The sequence below is a fragment of the Neolamprologus multifasciatus genome, chromosome 22 (assembly GCF_963576455.1).
Source record: "Neolamprologus multifasciatus chromosome 22, fNeoMul1.2, whole genome shotgun sequence".
In the NCBI taxonomy this organism is placed as follows: domain Eukaryota; kingdom Metazoa; phylum Chordata; class Actinopteri; order Cichliformes; family Cichlidae; genus Neolamprologus; species Neolamprologus multifasciatus.
The window spans coordinates 26,444,246-26,465,159 of record NC_140459.1 but is presented as its reverse complement, the minus strand read 5'-3'; the positions used below and the strand labels follow the sequence as shown (position 1 = coordinate 26,465,159).

General features: G+C 40.1%; 2 protein-coding genes across 3 annotated transcripts in view; one reads left to right on the top strand and one right to left on the bottom strand.

The window, feature by feature from the left end:
- Nucleotides 1-2,563: 2,563 nt before the first annotated feature.
- Nucleotides 2,564-12,565, bottom strand: serinc2 (serine incorporator 2). Of its 2 annotated transcripts, none has more exons than XM_085149852.1 (10): nt 12,477-12,565; nt 7,546-7,707; nt 7,163-7,350; nt 6,913-6,992; nt 6,190-6,327; nt 5,710-5,879; nt 4,672-4,762; nt 4,358-4,511; nt 3,289-3,504; nt 2,564-3,205 (listed from the first exon to the last, which is right to left on the bottom strand). In XM_085149852.1, exons 2-10 carry the CDS (start codon nt 7,579-7,581, stop codon nt 3,067-3,069), a joined length of 1,212 nt encoding a protein of 403 aa, XP_085005978.1. In that variant the 5' UTR covers nt 7,582-7,707; nt 12,477-12,565; the 3' UTR covers nt 2,564-3,066. The 2 variants fall into 2 exon arrangements, with proteins under 2 accessions (XP_085005978.1, XP_085005977.1); XM_085149851.1 differs by lacking the exon at nt 12,477-12,565 and adding an exon at nt 10,188-10,783.
- A 35-nt stretch (nt 12,566-12,600) lies between these two features.
- pkib (protein kinase (cAMP-dependent, catalytic) inhibitor beta) overlaps nt 12,601-20,914 on the top strand; it is a 28,262-nt gene continuing 19,948 nt past the window's right edge. The window contains exon 1 of the mRNA XM_085149853.1: nt 12,601-12,834. The gene's annotated coding sequence lies outside the window, so the exon portion shown is untranslated. The remainder of the gene's footprint in view (nt 12,835-20,914) is intronic.

The window sequence follows — 20,914 nt, the reverse complement described above, 5'->3', positions numbered from 1 at the left end:
GCTTCAATAGCCTTCAGTAATAATATTTCTGAAGTGAAGCAAAAATTAAGGCAACACCAGTCACCTCAACACATAATCATTTGTAACTTATTAAGAAGTATACGTGGACCCGTAAAACAGGTTTTGCTAATAAATAGCAATAAAATCCGAACGTGGTGACGTTTCTGTGCAGTTATTCTGGTGGTCTAGTCGCTTAATTTCCGTTTTGCGTGCTTATTATTAAGACGAGCTTAACTGAAGGCTACGTCATGCCACCGCTGGAGCGCGAGACACAAACCTAGGCGCGCTACCAGGAGACCCGTCACCAGGAGACCCGTCACCTTACAGTAATGTTACAGCCCAACAACATTAGACAAACAAACTACGTTCATGTTAAACTACTTAATTTCTTTCCTGACGCGTGAGAGTTTTATATATATATATATATTTGTATTTGTGGCATGAATATTATATTCGTCATTGTGTTTTCTTAAATCAAAGAATGTGGACTTTTTCCGTTTTGAGTGGCTCGCACTGCATTTACAGCGCAAAATAAAACAAAATAGTGAAATGACAAAATAAGATTTAGAGAATGAATCGCTGAAACGGGTTGACAGCAGAATGATCTCATTCTTAATGCAGTCTCATTAGCAGGAGAGATGCAGTCATTAATTATGCAAAAACATATTTGACTTTATTGATTTGAATACGCGGCACGGTGGTTAGCACTGTTGCCGCACAGCAAGAAGGTCCTGAGTTCAATTCCACCATCAGGCCGGGGTCTTTCTGTGTGGAGTTTGCATGTTCTCCCCGTGTTTGCGTGGGTTCCCTCCGGGTACTCCGGCTTCCTCCCACGGTCCAAAGACATGCAGTTTGTGGGGATAGATTAATTGGATAATCCAAATTGCCACTAGGTGTGAATGTGAGTGCGAATGGTTGCTTGTCCCTGTGTGTTGGCCCTGCGACAGACTGGCGACCTGTCCAGGGTGTACCCTGCCTCTCGCCCTATGAAGGCTGGGATAGGTTCCAGCGCCCCCCGCGACCCTGATAAGGATTGATCGATGATTTGAATACTGAAATTTAATATGTGAAACTTTTAAATATGTTTTTACTCCAGGATTTTGGCTTCCTTTATCTTGATGTTTAGTCCTCACATGCTTGGATCTGTGATGAAAGTCCTACATGAGTGTAATGAAGACTGCTGGGGCTGCCTATTAAAATATGTCACAGGGCTCCAGGGCGGTACTTTTTGTTTATTTCCACATGGGTTGCCAGGTTCTTCAAACCCTCCAATGACTAGAGGTGCAGTCACTGTTGACAATGGTGATGACGATGATGAGAAGGGTCTCCTAGGGAAATGCTGAGAATACCAAAGGACTATTGGGAGAGGAGAGCAGCGAGTCCCCAATGACAGCATGATCCTATAACTGGCTTATGCAACTGATCAGCGCCTCATTCTGCATTATATAACAGCATTAGGTTGGCCTGCTGCTCATAGCTGAGCTTGGGATGCAGTGGCAGTCACCCACATCAATATGGGTCAATTCACAAAATCACAACTTTGACCAGAAATTCTGCATTTTGTGGTTTTTAATGTGTGCAAACTGTACTAGCGCCAGATTACTCCCATAACCAGTCATTGCAGCAAATTAACCCGTTTAGTGACCTATGTCCACAAAGCTGTACCTGTCAGCCTTATGGGAACACTGGCTTAATGTTATTGTGTCATGTTGTGATTTTTTTTTTTTTTTAACAAATTATGCTAAGAGTTTAAAATATCAATTTGTTTTGCCCTAAATAAATGTTGTTTACATATGTGTTTTGGTATTATGTAACTATTAAAAACTTAACCTGCTAAAGAATGGTGCAGTTTGCTCAAATTTGTTTTCATAAGAACTGGATTGATAATCAGTGGCAACAGATCTTATGGCGTGATGAATCCATATTTGAAAATTTTGGTTCCAAACCTTGTCAGTATGTGGGGAAGAGGTCAGGAGAGAGGTAGGACAGTGAGTGTATGTAGCGGGGGGGGAAAGGAGGTAGGTTGTCAGTAACCCAGAGTGCAAGAAAATCTTATTTTTGTGTGGTTGGAAAAATATTCAAAAATGTCATGAGAACATTGAAGAGAAAATTTGCTGTTCAGTCTCCAGGCTAAACTTTATAGGCCAGTCACTTGCTGCTCATCCCCAAAAGATAGCTTGAATAAACAGTTGTGTGTAAGCAGCTTGTTCAGGCTGATCTTGTGATGGGAAAAAGCACATTCCCCCACCACTACTTGCCAAATGGTTGTGTTTGTGCTGGACAAGAGAATTCCGCATAGAAGGAACACAGTGAATAACATCGTCACAGCACCATGTGATCAATGGAGAGCGAACAGTGAAGCATTTGGAAATGTCTGCCAGAGTTCAGCAGGCAGCATAAAGTGTTTGAAGCCTAATAAATAAATTTGAAAAAGTCTATATATAAAAGTACAACACATCTTTATAGACTTTGCAATAATTAAAATCAAACAATGTTGCTAATCATGCTGGAGTTAAAGGGAGAACAGTACCATCTGCAGGACAGTAATATTACTGCATACAGGTTTAAAAGAATGTCAGCTTTATTACTTATATTGAGAAAAAAAACAAACAAATCAGCCAGTTGAGGAAGCAACTTTAGTGAAAGCTACATGTCAAAAGACTTTTACAGATATCAAATGTGTGCAAAACATTTAAAAGGCACAATATGTGAAGTGGACAAAAGTGTGAAAAAAAACAAAGGGTAACTCAAATACATCTTAGAAACCTAAACATGTTCCCATCAAACTGAAACAGAGTCAATGATTAAAAAAAGTATGATGTAAATGTAGTGAAACACCATTCCCCATAGAAATCAGCATTCATTTGGTAATGACCTATAAAAGGCATATAGTGCTTTCAATTATATTTGCAACAGTGGAGAATGAGGAAAAATTACCTGAGGTGACAAACTGGAATGTGATTAAAGCTCTTAAGCTCTGTTTCTGTACAACATCCAAGCAGAACAAGTTTAAGCAAAAGCTTTCTTTACTTAAGGTACAAATGGCATAAGTGCAGATGGCGGCTTTTAGCTGAAATCCCTGTCAGGGAGCACCAGCGGAGCCACCAGAGTCCAGAGATAGAGGCCCAAGCCGATCCAGCTGGAGCTGATCTTCACCCAGACGGCTGGCATGCTGGTCTGCATGGCGTGGGTGTCAGTGTCAGGCCTAGAGAATCACAAGAGACAGTCAGCACTGGGAGAGAAGCGAACCTCTTTAAGGTGTAGTGGCAGCAAACAGGACATACTTACTTGTACCAGTTTGTGAGCGTCATCATAATGTAGAGCGAGGCCAGAAAGAGACTGAAGTGGAAGAAGGAGTAGCTGTAGGTCACTCCATCTTCCTCATTGTCCACAGCCCGTCGGACTCCGTCCTCCCCCGCGGGGGTCTCTTCGCTGGCGGTCAGACCCTGACCTTCCTCAGTCTGCATCAGTCTGTTCACTTGAGCATTGTTGGACGAGCGGATGCTGTGATGGGGAACAGCATGAAAAACTCACTTTTCACAGACAGCAGCAAATTTCAGCAGCTTCTTATTGTGGATGCAGACGAACTGGTTTTGAACTGGTTTCCATTATGAACTAAGTGAATATTTAGATTTTTATGTATTGTTTTTCTACGTTTCTCTGTGTGGAGTTTTTTACAGCAACAATTCAATGCCAAATGCAAACAAATAATTCTATTTTTGGCCACTCCATTATTCACCAGCATGTTTGATGGGTCTTTTTGTATCTACCGAAGAAGAAATGTATCCTGCAGTTGTCTCTCTCTCAGTTGTCACATGAACTTTTAACCCCGTAAAAGTTTTCTCTTCATGGAGGTGATACTTTCTGAAATTTGGTGGTTGGGGCTTACAACACTGAACCTGTCTGATAAGTAAATATGAACACACTGCGAGTACTTGACTAATCAGTTTTAGTCCAAATTGCTGGTAAAATCTGCTGGCTTACGTAAAGTTTTACATTCTGAGAGTCTGAATCCTCTTTAATGCTACTGCTCATCTCTCTTCCTGCACTGACTCAATGACCTTGCTTGAACATCTCTATCAACAGCAGCACAACTTAAACATCCTCTATGCTTCCATTATTGTCCTTTTCTAAAAACTAGTAGCATTTATGTACTACAAGAATCCAGTATAGTCATTTGGATGAACAACAGGGTTCCTTTTTTTACACTTCCACTGCTTAATCAACACAATCGTGTGTGTAACCATGTTGATTTGCTTCAATCTGAAGTATTTTTGATATTTTATGACCCCACTGACAGACAGAGCTTGATAATACATCAAACACTTCTTTTCTTTCAGCAGCAGCAGTAAAATACCTGGCGTAAAGAGTGCAGAACAGGAAAATGATCAATCCCACGATGCCTTGCGCATCCCACCACTGGGTGGTGCCGGGGGCTGAGGTGGGTCCTGGTGCTGGAGTTGGGCTGCTGGATTGGACCAAGCTCAACAGGCTGGGGTTACACTTCCGGTCTGAGGTGGGAAAGCAGGAATTCGGGTGAGCACTAACAGTTAGTGATGAGAATTGTCTCCATTAAGACCACAACAGCATGTAGCTCGAAAAACATGTGTACTTGTTTTCTTTAGCTTTGAATACACTGCAGCCATACAGTGGCTCAATTATTGGACTTACTGGGGTTGTTGGACATGGCTGACCATGTGACATACATGGTGTAAAGGGAGATGAGGGAGGCCTGAAGCAGACCTGAGGTGGGCTGTGCCTCCTGTGGAGACGTGGAGAAAGCCAAACGTTAGAAAAGAAGGCAGCGTCTGTTAATCAAAAGGTCAGCGGTGTGGCCCTGCTCCTGCAGTCTGCATGTCTGTGTCTTTGGACAAGATACTGAGCTTGCCCCTGCTACATCCATCTGAGTGAGTGTGTACAAAGCAGTTAGCAATAGTTAGTGAATATTGTTTTTGTAAAAATGCAGTTTGAGTGAAGCACCATCATAGTACCAGCCATCATTTTATCATTAACACAAACCTGATTATCAAATAAAATCACATCAAGTGCAAGTAACTGAAGTTAGAAGTGAACTCAAACAAGTTTAATTTAACATTACACTGGACAGCTGTAATAGCCTGAATTAGTCACCTGATTACTGATCTTTTCTCATGAGAAAAGTCTTTTCAGTGATTTCTTTCTCACTTTCTTTGCTACGGCACAGTGAGCGGCAGACAAATGCACCGCGAACAGAAAAGCGCTCCAAAAGCACACAAAACACAATGGAATTGAATAAAACACACTGGAAAGAGAGAAAAAATGATGCAAAAGCTACAAAAAAAAAATTACAAAACACAACAGCGTTTCTGTGTTCAACGTTTCCGGGGAGACAGTAACATGACAGAACAGCTGTGGAAGTGACAAGCTAATAGCAAATGTATCTACGGTGTTATATGAATCATGTGTTTAAAACTTGCATCTTTTTCTCCCTACAACACTGATGAACCCTCAGTTTCTTCTAAGTGTATCTCAGTGCAATCCTTTCTGTGATTCCTGCAGCTGGTCCGTGGTGTTATTGCGACCCCAGAATCACTGCCGTCGTGTTTTGCAAGTTTTTTCTTAAGTTCCAATCCGTCTGACCTCTCAGGGCCACCACATTAATGTGGCAGCAGCTTTTTCTGTAAATTATAGAAGTCTCTTAACGTCTATCTCCTCAAGATTCTACATCACCTGGACTTTGGGCAGAATGGACACAATGGACACAATGATGCAGAATATGAGGTTGAGGCTGATGAAGACTTTGTGCTCTGTGCAGTCGTCAAGTTGGGTGTAAAAGATATAGAAGAGCACAACGGCTGTAAACGCCAAAGCGTAGTTGATGAAGGTGACGGAGAGGAGAGCTGTGGGGACAACACAAGAACAGAATCAGAGACAATCATTTTAAAGTGACACGTCGCTGGGTCGTATAGTAACACTGACTCACTGAAGTATCAGCTTCTTGATCAAAATCCTAGACTTTTACAGCACAACCTCAAAGTTAGTTCAGTGGCTTTTATGCAGATAAATTATCTGTATAATGATTAAGGAAAAAAAAGTAGTACATGTAGTATATACATAGCCTAATCTTACATAATATCCCGTACTATCCCTTATCTGGGATACTCCAGCTTCTCCACAGAACTATCAATTGAAGATCTGGTAGTATTATACCTGCAAACCAGCACTTGGTGTTTCCTTCCTCTGCCTTCTCGAGCCAGGACTGGTTCCAGGAATGGGCAAAGTCAATCAGTAGGATGAGCTGGATGATGATGAAGATGAAGGAGCCCACCATGCCGAAGTAATACCACACTTGTAGCAGACAGAATGAGATCGGTTAAGTTTTCACAAGTTTGCTCTCTGTGTGGTGTTACAGACATTTGTTTACAACAACATGAATCTGGATCAGGAGCATCGTCATTAAAATCTGATCAGGTCTAACAGATAAGACACGTTTCCATGGTAATGCAAATTCATGTGAGATAAGCCCTGTACTGATAAACAACTCTGAAAGATCCATCACAACAAAGCTAAAACTTTTATACTGAAAGACTTAATTTTATGAGTTACTGACATTAGAGCTCAGCTCTCTTCTCTTGTCGCTGTCCAGGAATCTGTCAATGCTGCATAGCATTGTGGGAAATTTATGCCAAGACTATTGGGTTCATACCAAGTTTTAGACATACCCAAAAAAAAAATGTAGATACTACTGAATATCATAGTCTACATCAGTTATGGACTAATACACTAAACAATACAATGGTATGTAACTGAATACTAATATAAGTCCCCACTTTAAGTTTCCATTTTCACAGAATTTCAAAAAGTTTAACTACGGACATTAAGATTCAAGCTCTAATTTTATCAGAACTGTCCTCACTGTGGCTAAAACCATACCTGTATTAAAGTCTCCATCTGGAATGAAGAACGCTCCCACAGTTATACCAACCAGCACCAGAAACTTGAAGAACCAGAAACTGAGGGGAAAAAAAAAAATCAATGTTATTCCATCTATGTACACACAGCAAACCGGTTTATCAGTGTTTGTGTAAACGCATTCTTAAAAGGTGCAGTGTCCACGTTTGGCCACCAGAGTGCAGCATGCTGTGGCAACGTGGAGCAGAGAAAACAAAGCTGCAGCACTAACCCGTTCTGGATGGCTGCTCGGGGATCCTTGCTGCTGCGCACTCGGATCATGATGATGGAGAAGAGGAAGAAGAAGCAGGCCATGGCAAAGCACATGCGGTACACAGACTTGTAGCCTACGATGATGTCACAGTTCACCTTGTTCTCTGTCCCAAATATGCTCGAACCGCCGACGCAGAACCCTGGAATCTGACGTGAACGCAAATAGGAAATTAAAGGGTGAAAGGGCAACGGTGGGGTACAACTGATTCGTCTAGATTTATCAGGAAGCTCTGGGATAAAATAACCCAATTCAAACATCCAGTTAGGTCACTTTGAAATATCTGTGTTGATGGATTACAGCGGTTAATAAACTGTGTTCATAGCCATTAAATCTCATTCAACCTTTTTAAGATTTTCCTCCATGCCTGGCAGAATCATGATGATGGACACCAGCGTGCCCAGCAGCAGCAGGAAGGAGAAGGCCAGCCGGCTGATGGTGGAGTTGTATGTGGAAGGGCAACATGATGACAGCAGGCAGGAGGCCGAGCCGCACAAACAGGATGCCTGGAGAAGGACGAAAGAGAGAAATATCAGGACAGCTTCATATTTTATGCAACTCAGGGATAGGACTCGGGGGGTGTAGGATAATCAGGATAATGCATGCATGGCTTGCAAACACTGTGGTTAGGAGGGGGGGGAAACAAAAACAACAACAACAAAAAGATACTGCTGCTGCTGTCAGGGGCAACCATCTTTCTCTTTCTTCTGCATGTTTTCAGGAGAGCAATGACAAGCCATTCTTTCCTTCCTGTGGTACTAATCAAGTCTGTGATTAGAGATGCCACCATAACAAATCTCTCCTCCTGTCTGTTTCTGATCCGGCGCTGCAAACTGGATCACACAGGACTTTTGCATGATTCACGCACTTGCTGCTGAGAGGTGTATGAAGCACCGAGGCGGAGACTGTAGCTGAGAGCAGCCATCCTTCACTAAATATAAGCATGCTCCAGAGGACACGAGCCCAGGGTGTAAACACTGCAGCTACGCTGAAAAGCATTCGGTTTCTACGGCTGAGCCGGGCCTGTGCCACAGAGTGCTGGCAACAAACAGCATGAACTGAACAGCTGACCAAGTCAGTGACACATGTATCAAACCCAATCGTGAAGTTTCTCCAAGACTGCCAGAAGAAACCTGTTGTGATTACCATGCATGTCAGCTAATTAAATATTTTGGTTTTACTGTACAACATGAGAAAAGGTGAATGGCAAACTTCAGCACACCTAGAATCTCTTCCAGAAGGTGGATTTAGTGCCACGTTTAGAGAGAAACCGCTTGAACGGCAGTATTTGGTATGACCACCTTCATTCTTTAACACAACCTCCTCACTCTTAGGCAGGCTTTCTTGTCATTTCCTTCATCTGCAGGAATAGTTCTCCAGGCTTACTGAAGGTCATTGAAAGCTCTTCTTTGGATGTTACCAGCCTTTTACTTTGTTTCCTGTCAGGATGATCCCACTGCTGCTGCTTCACTAATGTTGAGGTCTGAGCTCTGCGGAGGCCAATCCATGACTGGTAGTGTGTTCTGTTTTTATCCAGGAACACCAGGAATCGGCAGTTGTTTACTTTGCTAATGTATCTGTTATGTGTAGACACAAAATGGTTCAACTCTCTGACTAAGGTGCCTTTTTATGCTTGAATAATTTTTAGGTCAGCGTTACTGTGTCAACAAACAAAAAATAAGCAAAACAAACAAGCAAAAAAAAAAAACAAACACTCCCCATTAAATAAACAGGTACAACAATTGGACTAACAAAGAGAGTGAAAAAGCAATGTCTGGCTTCTTGGAATCAGAATACTGTACTATATTTCACACTGTATATTTCTCACTTTCAAACTGCAATAAATCTCAGACTCTGTCCTTAACAGCATGAACGATTTCCTCTTCTTGGCAAATGTGGTCATCAGAATGAGAAAAAAAAGTTTCGGTTTTGGTTGACGTGATCTATGGTCCACCACATCACAACGTATTCCTGCGCCCAAAACACACCACTGTTACTTTAGATGACACGGCGATGAGGAAGTGACGTCATCCGAGTGTGTTAAAAAGTCAAAAGTTCAAAAGCTGCGAGCTTGGATTTTGTTTTAGGACATTCGTTCGCTACATTTTCCTTGCAGAACCATTTCTCATACTTTAAATGTTCCAACCTGTGACAGGATTTAGTGTTAGCTACCGACCCTGGATCCGATATTTGAATATGGCAGTTAAAATAAACAAATAAAATGTTAAAGTAGTGCTTGAAAAACTCAAAATTACGTTGTCTTGGAGGTTTTGTATATACTTTGAAACACAGATCACAATCTTCAAATTGCCGAGGAGTAATCTAATCAGTTCCCACTGAATGACGTCTTCACTTACGTTTGATTTCAGTTTGAACAAGTCATTAAAAACGTTTGTTTACATCACAATATGTTGTGTCAGAAGTCTCAAAAACTAGATCATCACTTGCACATGAACAGCACAAACAGTGATGCTGTGTTTTTTAATGTGGCACGTGACTTTATATCTGGGGAAACTCCGGAAACTCCATCTTGGACAGCTAGCAACGTCGTCTACCGATGTACTGACTGAAATGATGTGGGTCGTAGCCGCAAACCTTTCTCCACCTGTCTAAACTCACCATTCATCGTCACTCTAAAACACTAAAGCAAGTTACTCACTTTATCTGCTAAAACGCTTCAGAAAGTTGATAATTCCGACATCCCTCGAATTCAACTATCCAGCACCGATTTCTTTAGAACATTAAAGAAAGTATAAGATCAAAGTAAATGTCACAGGACATGTGTAGTGTTGAGTTTGTCAGTAGGCTAAAGGAAACTAATCTAATTTTAGTAGTTTCACTTGAAGGTGTGTCATTTCCCTTGCCTAATGTCGGCCTGTCTAGTAAAGCAAGGCAAAAGAATTAGATAAAAACAAAGAAATAAAGACGTTTAAAAACTACTACGTATTTCATTTGCCAACACGACAACCGGCAAATGTATACTTACACAACTTCCGAGTGAACCCAGAGCCAAACAAGCACCCATGATGTTTTAATTCCGTAAAAGTCTCGGTAAAAGTCCTCAAAGCTCGAAAAGTTCAGGAAGAAACTGACGCAAAACAATGGAGTCAGGTTAATTACACGGAACACAGTGACAGACGTCCGCACGAGGTCTTCAAATTAAAAACTTCTTTGTCTGCACGTACATAATTCAGGTATAATCCATAGCTTAAAACACAAATATTTCAGTTAATCATACATGTTTGCATTAGTTTACACCCTCATATGAAATACAAATAATCCGCGGAACGTTCTGTTGCTGTTAAAACTGTGGCTGCTCTGTTTTACTTTGACACCTAATCGACTGTACTTCCGGCACTGCTTGGCTAAATTGGGTAAAACTGCGCGCATGACAGTTTTCTCTGGGGCGTTACTGTTAGTAACCAGATATTTGGCTTTTGGCCATCCAAAACCTATTGTGATTGGATCCGTGAGTTGTCCCTCCAGAAAGGTGGCCAATTATGTGCTAATGCGCAATAGCGAAAACGCCCTTCTTTTACAGGCCTTCAAACACCTAAGCCAAAACGTACATCACGTTTTCTTAGAATTCCCTACTAAATTTCTCAGTGAACTATGGTCAAGTCATTAAAAAAACAGAAAGACAATATTAAATAGTATTATCATTATTATTAACAATGATTTTATTATATGAAAAACATGTTTCCTGTTATGTTGTATAGCGTATCTGTTTTAATGAGATACGCTATAGTTTAGAGAACACTCTATAGTTTTAGTGTGTTCTCTAAAACCATAGGGTGTTGTGTCGTCATCCATTTTATTGATATTTTAATTCTAGTGATCATTTTATAGTGTTCCTTTAAATACCTTAACATTTAATGTCTTTGTGGTAAAGAAATGTTAAATACATGTTTATTTGATTTATTACACCTTACAGCACAAATAAAAAAAGAAAAGAAAAAGTAAAAGTAAATTTAAAAAAAAAAAACTGAAGGTGAGTTTAAAGCAGTAGGGTGCAAACCTCCATCTGTTTGTGTGCCTGACCTTCAGGGACGCGGTGAAGGTGTTCAGCTGTGAGTAATTTGTTACGGTGCAAGGATCTATTTTCCGCCTCTTCACACTTGCTTTCTCTACCAGATAAAATGATGTTCAAATCAAACCCTTTGATACATAAAATCATGACTATAATCAATCCGATGTTTTTCCAAACATTCCGTGTCCTGTCATTAGACTTGTTCTAGATGTCATTTGATGCTATAATAAGAGGTCCACTGAACAAAGTATTTAGAGTGTAAAATTGCCTATTGACTAAAACAACCTCAGAAAGCGCTTTGCTGTTACAGCATCGCTCTTCTCTTAATGTTTTAAGGTGGAAGCCTTAAACAGCCTTGGCATGCATATTGCAGTCTCACTGCAATCTCTGCAGTAGGAAGGATTGAAATATTTGTGGTATTTAGGACTAAAGACATATGGTGGACTTATCTGATTTAGTCAAAGGGCATGTAAACAAGCGATACTGCTTCTGATCATCTGAACGTATAAAAAAGGCGCACCCCTCACTCATAAAACAATGGTACAAACCTTTGAGCCACAAGACTAAGCCCAGAAAAGAAAAGTAACAACGGAAACTGTAGCAAATTACCTTCAAAATAAAATAAAGCTATTCCGATCAATGACTGTAGAAAACAGATTACAGAAGGCAAAATCAATAATATTAAGAGGTAGAATTTGTTTTGATCACGATAATTGGTTTGTGTTGATTTTATGATTATTAAAAATCTGCGATAATTTTGTCATGAAGGGTTTTCAAAAATTAAGGAAGAAAAAACGGTCAATATGTATTTGGTAAGTAGAAAATGATACAGTAGCCAAAGGCTTACAAAGGTTATTATGTAAGGTTGCCATTCTTGTACACTTGTGTTTTGGTTTGCACTTTGCACCTCCTTACACTCAGCTGCACATGTCTGCCCTTTAACTTATGTTATTATTATTGTTGTTGTTGTTATCAATAATAAAAATAATAATAAATCATCTATATGCTATTTGCATATTTTTAATTGATTGTTTTCACATTTTCTATTTTATTTAGTCAAACTCTTCAAGCTTTCCAAATCCCTCCTGCTTGTTTTTAACTTTTTATGGCTGTCACTGTCGTCCACTAAATACAAAGCGGATTTGCTGTCATTGTAAAATTACTTGACATTACAACTAAGTACTGCTTTATTTTTTTTTAGTCCATATATTCAATGAATCTCTCTGTTTATGTCATCTTGCCTACTTTTTCTAACGCTTGCTGTTGCTCTTATTTTGAAGGCCGAGTTCCCCTCTCTTCCTGTATCTCCCGGCCTAAGCGCGTGCGTCTTGACCCGCCTCTTGTTTCCGCTGCTGAGCGCACAGTGAAGCGCTCCTCTGTCCGTGTGCTGTCACCGCTCATCATTTAGTCCACCGTGCCGCGGGTCCGGCGCTGTCATCTGGAATGAGGCGGTGTGGTGTGTCGTATCGGACGGACTCCTTGACACTGCGCACATTCTCTTCTTCGTCCCTGCGGAAGATGGTGGCTGGCGGCTAATTCCAACTTCTTACTCCTTGGAGGTCCCTTATGCCCCCCCTCGCCTGAAGCGCACTGAAATCAGTTGGTGAGTGTTCGTCGTTGCGCACATATACCTACACTTGTTCTGCTCCACAGGTAGGACAGCCGACTGTTGCCTGCTCATGTGCCTCCGAGGCTGACTGCAGGAGAGCTGCTGGTTCCATAGATTAAAGGCATGCTGGAGCCATTATGTGCGCCGAAAGTGATTAAAAAAGAGAGAGAGAAAGCAACAGGAGCATCGACTTATCTACCAGCAGCACTCACATCTGGCACCAGCTGAAGGCTCGTTCAAACCGAACAGCACCTTATTGTAAACGTTGACAGGTGTCAACTCCAGCAGCCTACCTGTCAACTCCGTATGAGCTGGTAGCACTGAGCGCATCAGCTGTTCACATAAAAATGCCACAGGCTCCCAGCAGCGAGGTTGATGGTAGCTGGATTATCTGCTTTGGTTTATTAAAAGGTGGGTAAACTGTGACCTTCAGGCATGAAGTGTTGGGATAATTCTCAGGCTGCGTTTAAAATGATTGAAAACATGGATGAATGTTCGCAGGAGAACAGGCTTTTGGTTTCATTTTAAAGGACACCTTTTTTTCATAAGGATACAGATACATAATCTACCACAAACATCACTACAAGAATCTGGAGACTCTAAACCTTCACTAAAATTAATCTTTTATAATGCTTCATACCTGCCTGTTATATATTAACAGGTGACACTGTTAAACCCTTTAATCTACTAAACTCTTAATAGCCTTGCTATGTTTGTCCTTATCCTCAGCACACCGTCATTTCACATTCATATGAGTTTCAGACCCCCTAGTGAGCAAAGGGCCTTGAACAAGCCTCAGTCTTTATGCTTTGGTGAAGCTAAACATGTTCCCAAAAACAGCTCAGGATTTAAAACCCTGTCTGCCTGCCTCTCTGTGTTGCATCGTCTTGCACGAGCTCTGTAGTGAATCTTAGTTGTACAATGTCAGGTAAAGAAATTGCAGTCCGGGGTCGGCCTGGGTGTTAGCAGAGCCTTGCTATTTTTCATAGTCATTTTAGCTCCGAGGCACTTGGTTTCAATTTATGATTTCACCCTGTGTTAATTACATCACCATGAGGTCATGTTCGAGAATCAGCCTCAGTTCTTTTTTTTTGGTCTCTGTGATGCAGTGATACCTGTCAATCACGCTGTGTGGGCAATGCGGTCTCAAACCAGTGGCTCCCTTTGTTTTTGACAAAACCACTAAAGGAATGTGAAAATTAAACTCTTGATTTTGCTGAACCTCAATAGCAGTGGATGTAGACACATATATAGTTTGTCTTCATTAAATTAAAATTGACTATATTCAAAGCTGTTGGGCTGCTATTTGATATGAAATGGAATGCTTTTAATTTTATTTGTTCTTGGACAGGTAAGGCTCAAAGTGGCCCGCAGAGCTTTCTAGTTACTCTATTTCAATGTGGGCCAACACATTTTTTCTTAAAATAATCAAATATTGCAGAGATTATAGTTAATAATTGTATAAAGTGTTAAATAATCCTCCTAACCAGACCAGCCAACTGCAGAATAGTCACATGTGGTAGAATATTAATATATACGAATAGGTTAATTTATACTTAATAGGCGGTGGCGACTTCATTAAGATAAGATTAGACCTTAGAGTATAAAGGTCTTTGAGGCAACTGTTGTTGTCATTTGACACTGTATAAATGAAACTGAACTGAATTAGACAGCATGTACTTTATTTATTCCAACATCGGAAAATTTGTTACAGCAGTTAAACTTTTTTTGAGACAATAGACATGGCTTAATAAGCAGGTATTATAACGCTCCATTATGTCTCAAGGCTCCGTACTTTTTTGTTTTTTATGTCAGAAATTGTTGTAAAATAGCGCTTTTGTAAAGATTACCAAACCCTGCCCGTGTTGTTATTATTTTTTATTCATTTATTTTTGAGTTTTGGTCGTGTTTATTGTAACTTATTCGTTCTTCTACAAAAGGAATCCTTTTGATGTTAAAAAAAAGACCTATTGTAACCTTTTATACTGTATAGTCACAGCAGTGCTGGCAAACAACTGCCTCAGCAAGATTAGCATTTATCTAAAGTTGTGTTTCTAGCTATTTGAAGAATGTTGTCATTACTTAGTGGGGCTATTTAGGTTTCATTCAACTCCCAGTATGATACCAGAAATTTGGAAGTGGGTAACAGTTGCGTAATTCTCGGTTTAAAACAAAAAATAGAGCCGATCTGATTTTTATTGGTAGGCCAGTACTATTGACTGATGTTAACTATTTGCTGATCTATTTGCTAATAAGGGAACATTTTATGTTGTACAGTTTTCCACCAGAGGGCACTCAGCAGTATTAGGAAAACATACGTTTGCAACTCATACATAAACGCAACAACCAGCTGAATGGAGAGCGTCAAAGAGTATAGTACACATAACAAATGTTAAGGAAATCTGTTTATGTTTTGTGTGTCTAAAAGAGCAAAAAAACCAAAACCTGGCTGATATATTAGAATATTTTGGATTTTTAAAATCACCAAATATTGTTACTGACATTGATCTTAAAAATCCTATATACATTGGGCTTTAACCTAAATGGCAAATGAATTCCATTTTATGACAGAAACCTGGGTAATGAACAGCATCTATCTTAGGTTATGAGCTACTAGTAACTTGGCCTAAACAAGATACTTTTATTCTTGTTCATGCTCTGCCAACTCTGGTCAGAGCAGATAGTTATTGTGCTTGTGATATTCCAAACATGTGTTGCCACCTAGGAAGTTGCAGAATACCCTCTGGTAATTTGTTGAATGCTGGTGCCAATAGATCACCAAATAGCTAAGATCACCCAATAATATCGGACTGCCAATAAATCAGTCAGGGTCTACTTTTTGCTAAACACAGTATCAATGAGAGCAGTGCGAATAAACCAAAACAAATGAACAGCAAAACCAAAACAACAGCTTTGTAAAGCTGGTTACATAAGAGGTGTTGCTTTTAACATATGTTGTTGGCTTACATTTAGCTTTAAATGAATTGACCATTTTGTTACATTAAAACAAATCTTTCTTAAATAGTGATCATACCAGCTCTGATGTTGGTAAAATACAAAAACATAAAAGTTTCGAAGCTTTTTAAATGTACTTGTGTAAGCATTATACAATGCAGGACTGGAAGGATTGTACTGCATCCTGGTCTTTCTTGAGAATCAGTCTTCACGTAACTTTGTTTTAACATTGATGATGGCCGACAGATGATAGCATCACACCATGCTCTCCTCCCACCCGTTGTGATTTCGCAGTCCCAGAAGTGCCAGATGTGGTTTGTTGCTCAGTCCTTTATCAGTAACTTCCTGAACAGTTCCAGTCAGCATAATTTTATCTTTTACAAGGACCAAGCATGCCAATGTTATCAGTAATCAGGTGACTGCTCTACCTATAAAACTGTTTAATCTTCAGTGGCCTCCACTTTGCTGAGCAGCTTATCTTCAGCTCTTATCTAACAGTTCCTCTCATTAAAAGCCAAGACTGAGTAAGAACTAGCGTATATCGAAGTTTAAGCAACACTGATGATCTTTAGACCAAAGATATTAAAAGCTGATGTGTTGTGTTGAGCAAAATTCTGTAATAATTCTCAAAACTTGAACATTTTGTTGGCAAAAAGATTGGAGGGATTAGTTTACAATATATGATAAGTGGACTGGTTTTTATATAGCAATTTTCCACTTGAGCACTAAAAACACACTTTAGATTGATTCTCAACAGCAACTTTAATGACTAATTTATTATAGATTACGCATAACAAATTTACAGTATGGAGGTTAGCTATAAGCCATTTATCAAGCTAAAATGCACCATTGTCGGTAGTTCTAGTGTTTAGGTTTTTTTTTAAATGTAATTAGTTAGTCTAACGAGGTAGTCCTGCTGCTAATACCACAGATTGTTTTAGAGTTGGGAGAAAATGTCATACTTAGCCATACTGCTAAACTATTGCAATACTTTTATGAGATTAAAAGTTAGATTAAAAATTGCTGTTATTCTAAAAGGTTCATCCACCAATTTAACCCACTAGTGCAGGGGTGGGCAATTCCAGGCCCCGAGGGCCGGTGTCCTGCAGGTTTTAGATCTCACCTTGGGTCAACACACCTGAATCACATGATTAGTTCGTTACCAGGCCTGTGGGGAACTTCAGGACATGTTGAGGACCTAATTTAGCCATTTAAATCAGCTGTGTTGGTTCAAGGACACATCTAAAACCTGCAGGGACACCGGCCCTCGAGGCCTGGAGTTACCCACCCCTGAACTAGAGTCACTATTTAATAACTTATAGTGGTGGCATTTATCATCTTGCAGTAAAGAAGATGAAACTCAGAGGTTGTAAATGGCAAACAGCAGGAGAAAGCTAACAACGGAGCCACTAAACTAATCCGATGCATTATTAAAACTGAATGATAACGATAGACACACACACCAATACCATAATGGAGTAATGACATCATGGCTCTTTGATTTTTTGGAGATATTGTTTTCTTATTGGGTTATACAGATATTTTAATATGTAAGTAACAATACTGTAACCGAAAGGACCCGACGCGACTCAGAAGCTCACGTTTTGCTTTTTATTATATTCACAGTGTTTCTGTGGCTTCAACACTTTGCAGTGCTCACTGCTCCGACTTTGCACCGGTTCTTTGCTCCAGCAGCTCTCTCCTCCTCTGCGGCCTGGACGCTACTGAAATAGGGAAGGCATGTTTAGATGATGCTTGCTGGCTGTGAAAACCAACCTTCCCTGACACCACACTCTGAACCCGCTGCTCCACTCCTTCCCTGCAGCTGAGCCACAAACCACACCAGTCACAAATACATTTAAATAATAATTGTTATAAAAATGTTTATGATAAAAAACATATATATACACTCACAAATGACATGTTCATCAGAATATTAAGTACGCTAATGATCAATCAGACTTTATTTATGCAGCACTTTGCAAAGAAATCAACTCAGAGTGTTATAAGTAACTGACAAAATCTTGACAAAAAAATCAATGCATTTAGAAATGACTGTATCCACAAAACTGATGAATCTAATTTTGAAAATGATCAGCTTGTTTAATTTCAGTTTATTTTTATTTATATAGTTGCTTCAAAGCATTTTATATCGGAAGATAAAGAACCTACAACCTTAAAGAGAAAACACCAACAATCAGACATTCCTTTATAACAAACCTTTTGGCAACGGCGGGAAGAAAGAACTCCCTTTTAACAGGAAGAAACCTCTAGCAGAACTTGACTCAGAGAAGGGCAGCCATGACAAGTGATAGTTATCCTGCTGGAGACACTTTGTTAGCTTCTTTTAGATTTAATAACCCTAACCCTATGTTTTGGAGATGGAAAAAACAAAATTTGGAAAAAAAAATTCAATAGCAGCACCCCCCCTCTCAGTTTGGAAAGGATTACAAATCTATTAGGGTTTGAGTATCCCGCAAACCAAGATGAGAGCAATGATCCATAAACGGAAAGCTTTGAACTGAGGTAAACCTTCTCAGGAGTGGCCAGCCTACCAAAATTATCCCAAGTATGCATCAACAAGTCATCCAGGAATTCACAAAAGAACCCAGAACAACGTCAAAAAAATTTCTGACCTCTCATGCCTCTGTTAAAGGTGAATGTTCATGATTCAACAATAAGAAAGAGGGTGGACAAAATTGCCATCCATGGAAGAGTGTCTGAGATCTGTTTCATTTTTTGGAAGCTTTATGTTACATCTGACATGAAACTAACAAAGAATTTTATAAAAATAACATCACACCAACAGTTAAACATGGTGGTGGTAGTCTGATCTAGGGATACTTTGCTGCTTCATGACCTGGACAACTTGCCATAATTGATGGAACCACGAGTTCTGCTCTCTACCAGAAATTCGTAAAGGGGAATGCCCAGAATGTTTCAGTGAGACTTATGCTCCGGCCCTTCTACAATTTCATAGTTTAAGACTGAAAGTAAAGGACCACATGTTGTTTTGAAGTTGCAATGTGTGAACACATCTGCTGTCTGCCTTAAATTTGTGCTCGAAGATGGATGAAGTTTTGATGAAGATGGGCCCACTTTTAAAGTTGGAATTTTGACTCTCTGCTGCAAGAGAGAGACGACAACAGCTAACTGTCACCTGTCGCTAACAGTTTTACCACCAGGTGCTGAATGCAATTCCCATTGATTATGGGTTTTGCCTATTTGAGGTTGGAAGCAGTAATTCTCTGTGCAAAATGCAAGTCATTCATTATTCCTATGTATTGACCAGTGACCTATAAGAGTGTAGTCCAAGCCGCTACTTCTGTAAAGCCTGTTGCCCTTTACTGTGACCTATGGCTTGCTGCCATTTAGCTGCTGCTACTTTTATCTTTCTGCCATTAAAACATGTCAGTCAGTTCTTTTCCCACCTGGCTGTGGAGGGCATATGAAATGGCAGGGATGTTTTGCTGAGATGCAGAGGACAGCAGATGATAATAGGAACAGAGGGTTGTGTTAGACTGTTCTGACCTCAACCTCTTCACGCCTGTTTTCACAGCAGCCCTGCCTGATGCAAGGCAGTGGGGTGGCAACAAAACTTCATAGCATGCCACTGCCTGACTCTATGAGAAAGGACGGGGGTTCATCAGTGTCATCTCTCCTGCTGCCAGCTTAACCATACTGATTAGATGGGAAGGGAACAGTCGATGAGATGGATGGTTTGCTATGGAGACAAAGGCTTTTTTGTAATTCCCAAGGCATCCATCAAATCCACAGGTCAATGACCCTATCAGTGTATCAGACCATACAATAGAATCCGCTGCTTCGTTTTTCTCTGTAATTATAGCGTGAGATGCTTACTGTCCCAGAAACGGGCACAGCATCTCAAAACAGTTTGTCAGACATCAACCATGTGACGAATTCATTCTGCTGATTGGTAAATGAAGAAGCTGTCAAAGAGTGAAAGGTTCAGATGCAGTTTGACTGGTGTTTCAGTGGCCACCATTGAGAAGGGTTTGGTTGAGGAGGCCTCGCTGTGGCTGTACTTGGCAACTTGGCACAGTTGCATCTACGTATGGCAGCAAGGTGGAAGTATTAGAAAATCCTAAACGTTCAATTAAAACATTCTAATTTTTAACAGTTAAATCCACTGTAGATTTGTGATCTGTCCCAATTCTCAAAGGGAAAGAGAAGAGCTTTGACATCCATTATACAACTAATGTTCTTGAAAAAATATTCATTGAACCTTCAAGAACTCAAAAGGTTTTTAGACTACTACTATTTCAATGTGAGACTCTTTATTGAATACTTCCATTGTTTTTGGTAGTTGGCAACTGCCAACTGCTGGAGGTTGTTTGTTGTCACTATGTGAAAGTGGTTACAAAGCTATATAGTACTGTATGGAAGTTCTGCTTGGGATTGCTTTGGTAACTAGGAAATTTGCTCTGGTGCTAGGCAAAATAGATCACAAAGAGGTTTGTGGTGCAGCACAAAAACAAAAAAATTGTTCCTGGGTTTCATTGCAGATCTTCAGCTTTCATGACCACTTGGTGGTTATTTGCCATCTCCTAGCAACCAAGATGATTATAAGGTGGTTTTTGGTGCAGTACTCTTTGCGATCATGTGACCAAGTTCCAGCAACCACATGCCAACCATTCTAGGAATACACATTTATCCCTAGCAAATGGGGGGTGCCAAGGGGTTAGCAACAAATGTTGCTCTGCTGCAGACACAGAATTGAACTGAATAAATTCAGCTGCTTAGATTGCCCTTTTTTGTTGTAGTCAGAACTGTTGATCAGTGTATCCTTACTAATGATGAAAATACTTAATTCTCTTAATCTGCTGCTCTCCTTGCCTTTGTGGGGCTTTATAGTACACTGTTTGGTATTGTGGTTCACCCTCACCTCCCTCATATTGTTATTTGTAGCTAATAGCTGTTTTCACAAAGAGAAAAATCCACACACTCGCATTTTTCTGGTGTCAGATTAGGCTCTAATGTGTCCATTTCTGGCACTTTGAAAACTGGAGATGTGCAGCTGTGCCATGGATGTTATTTTTCTCTTTTGCTGTGAGTAGGGCTGGGCCATATCATACCATTCACAGTAACACCGGTATAA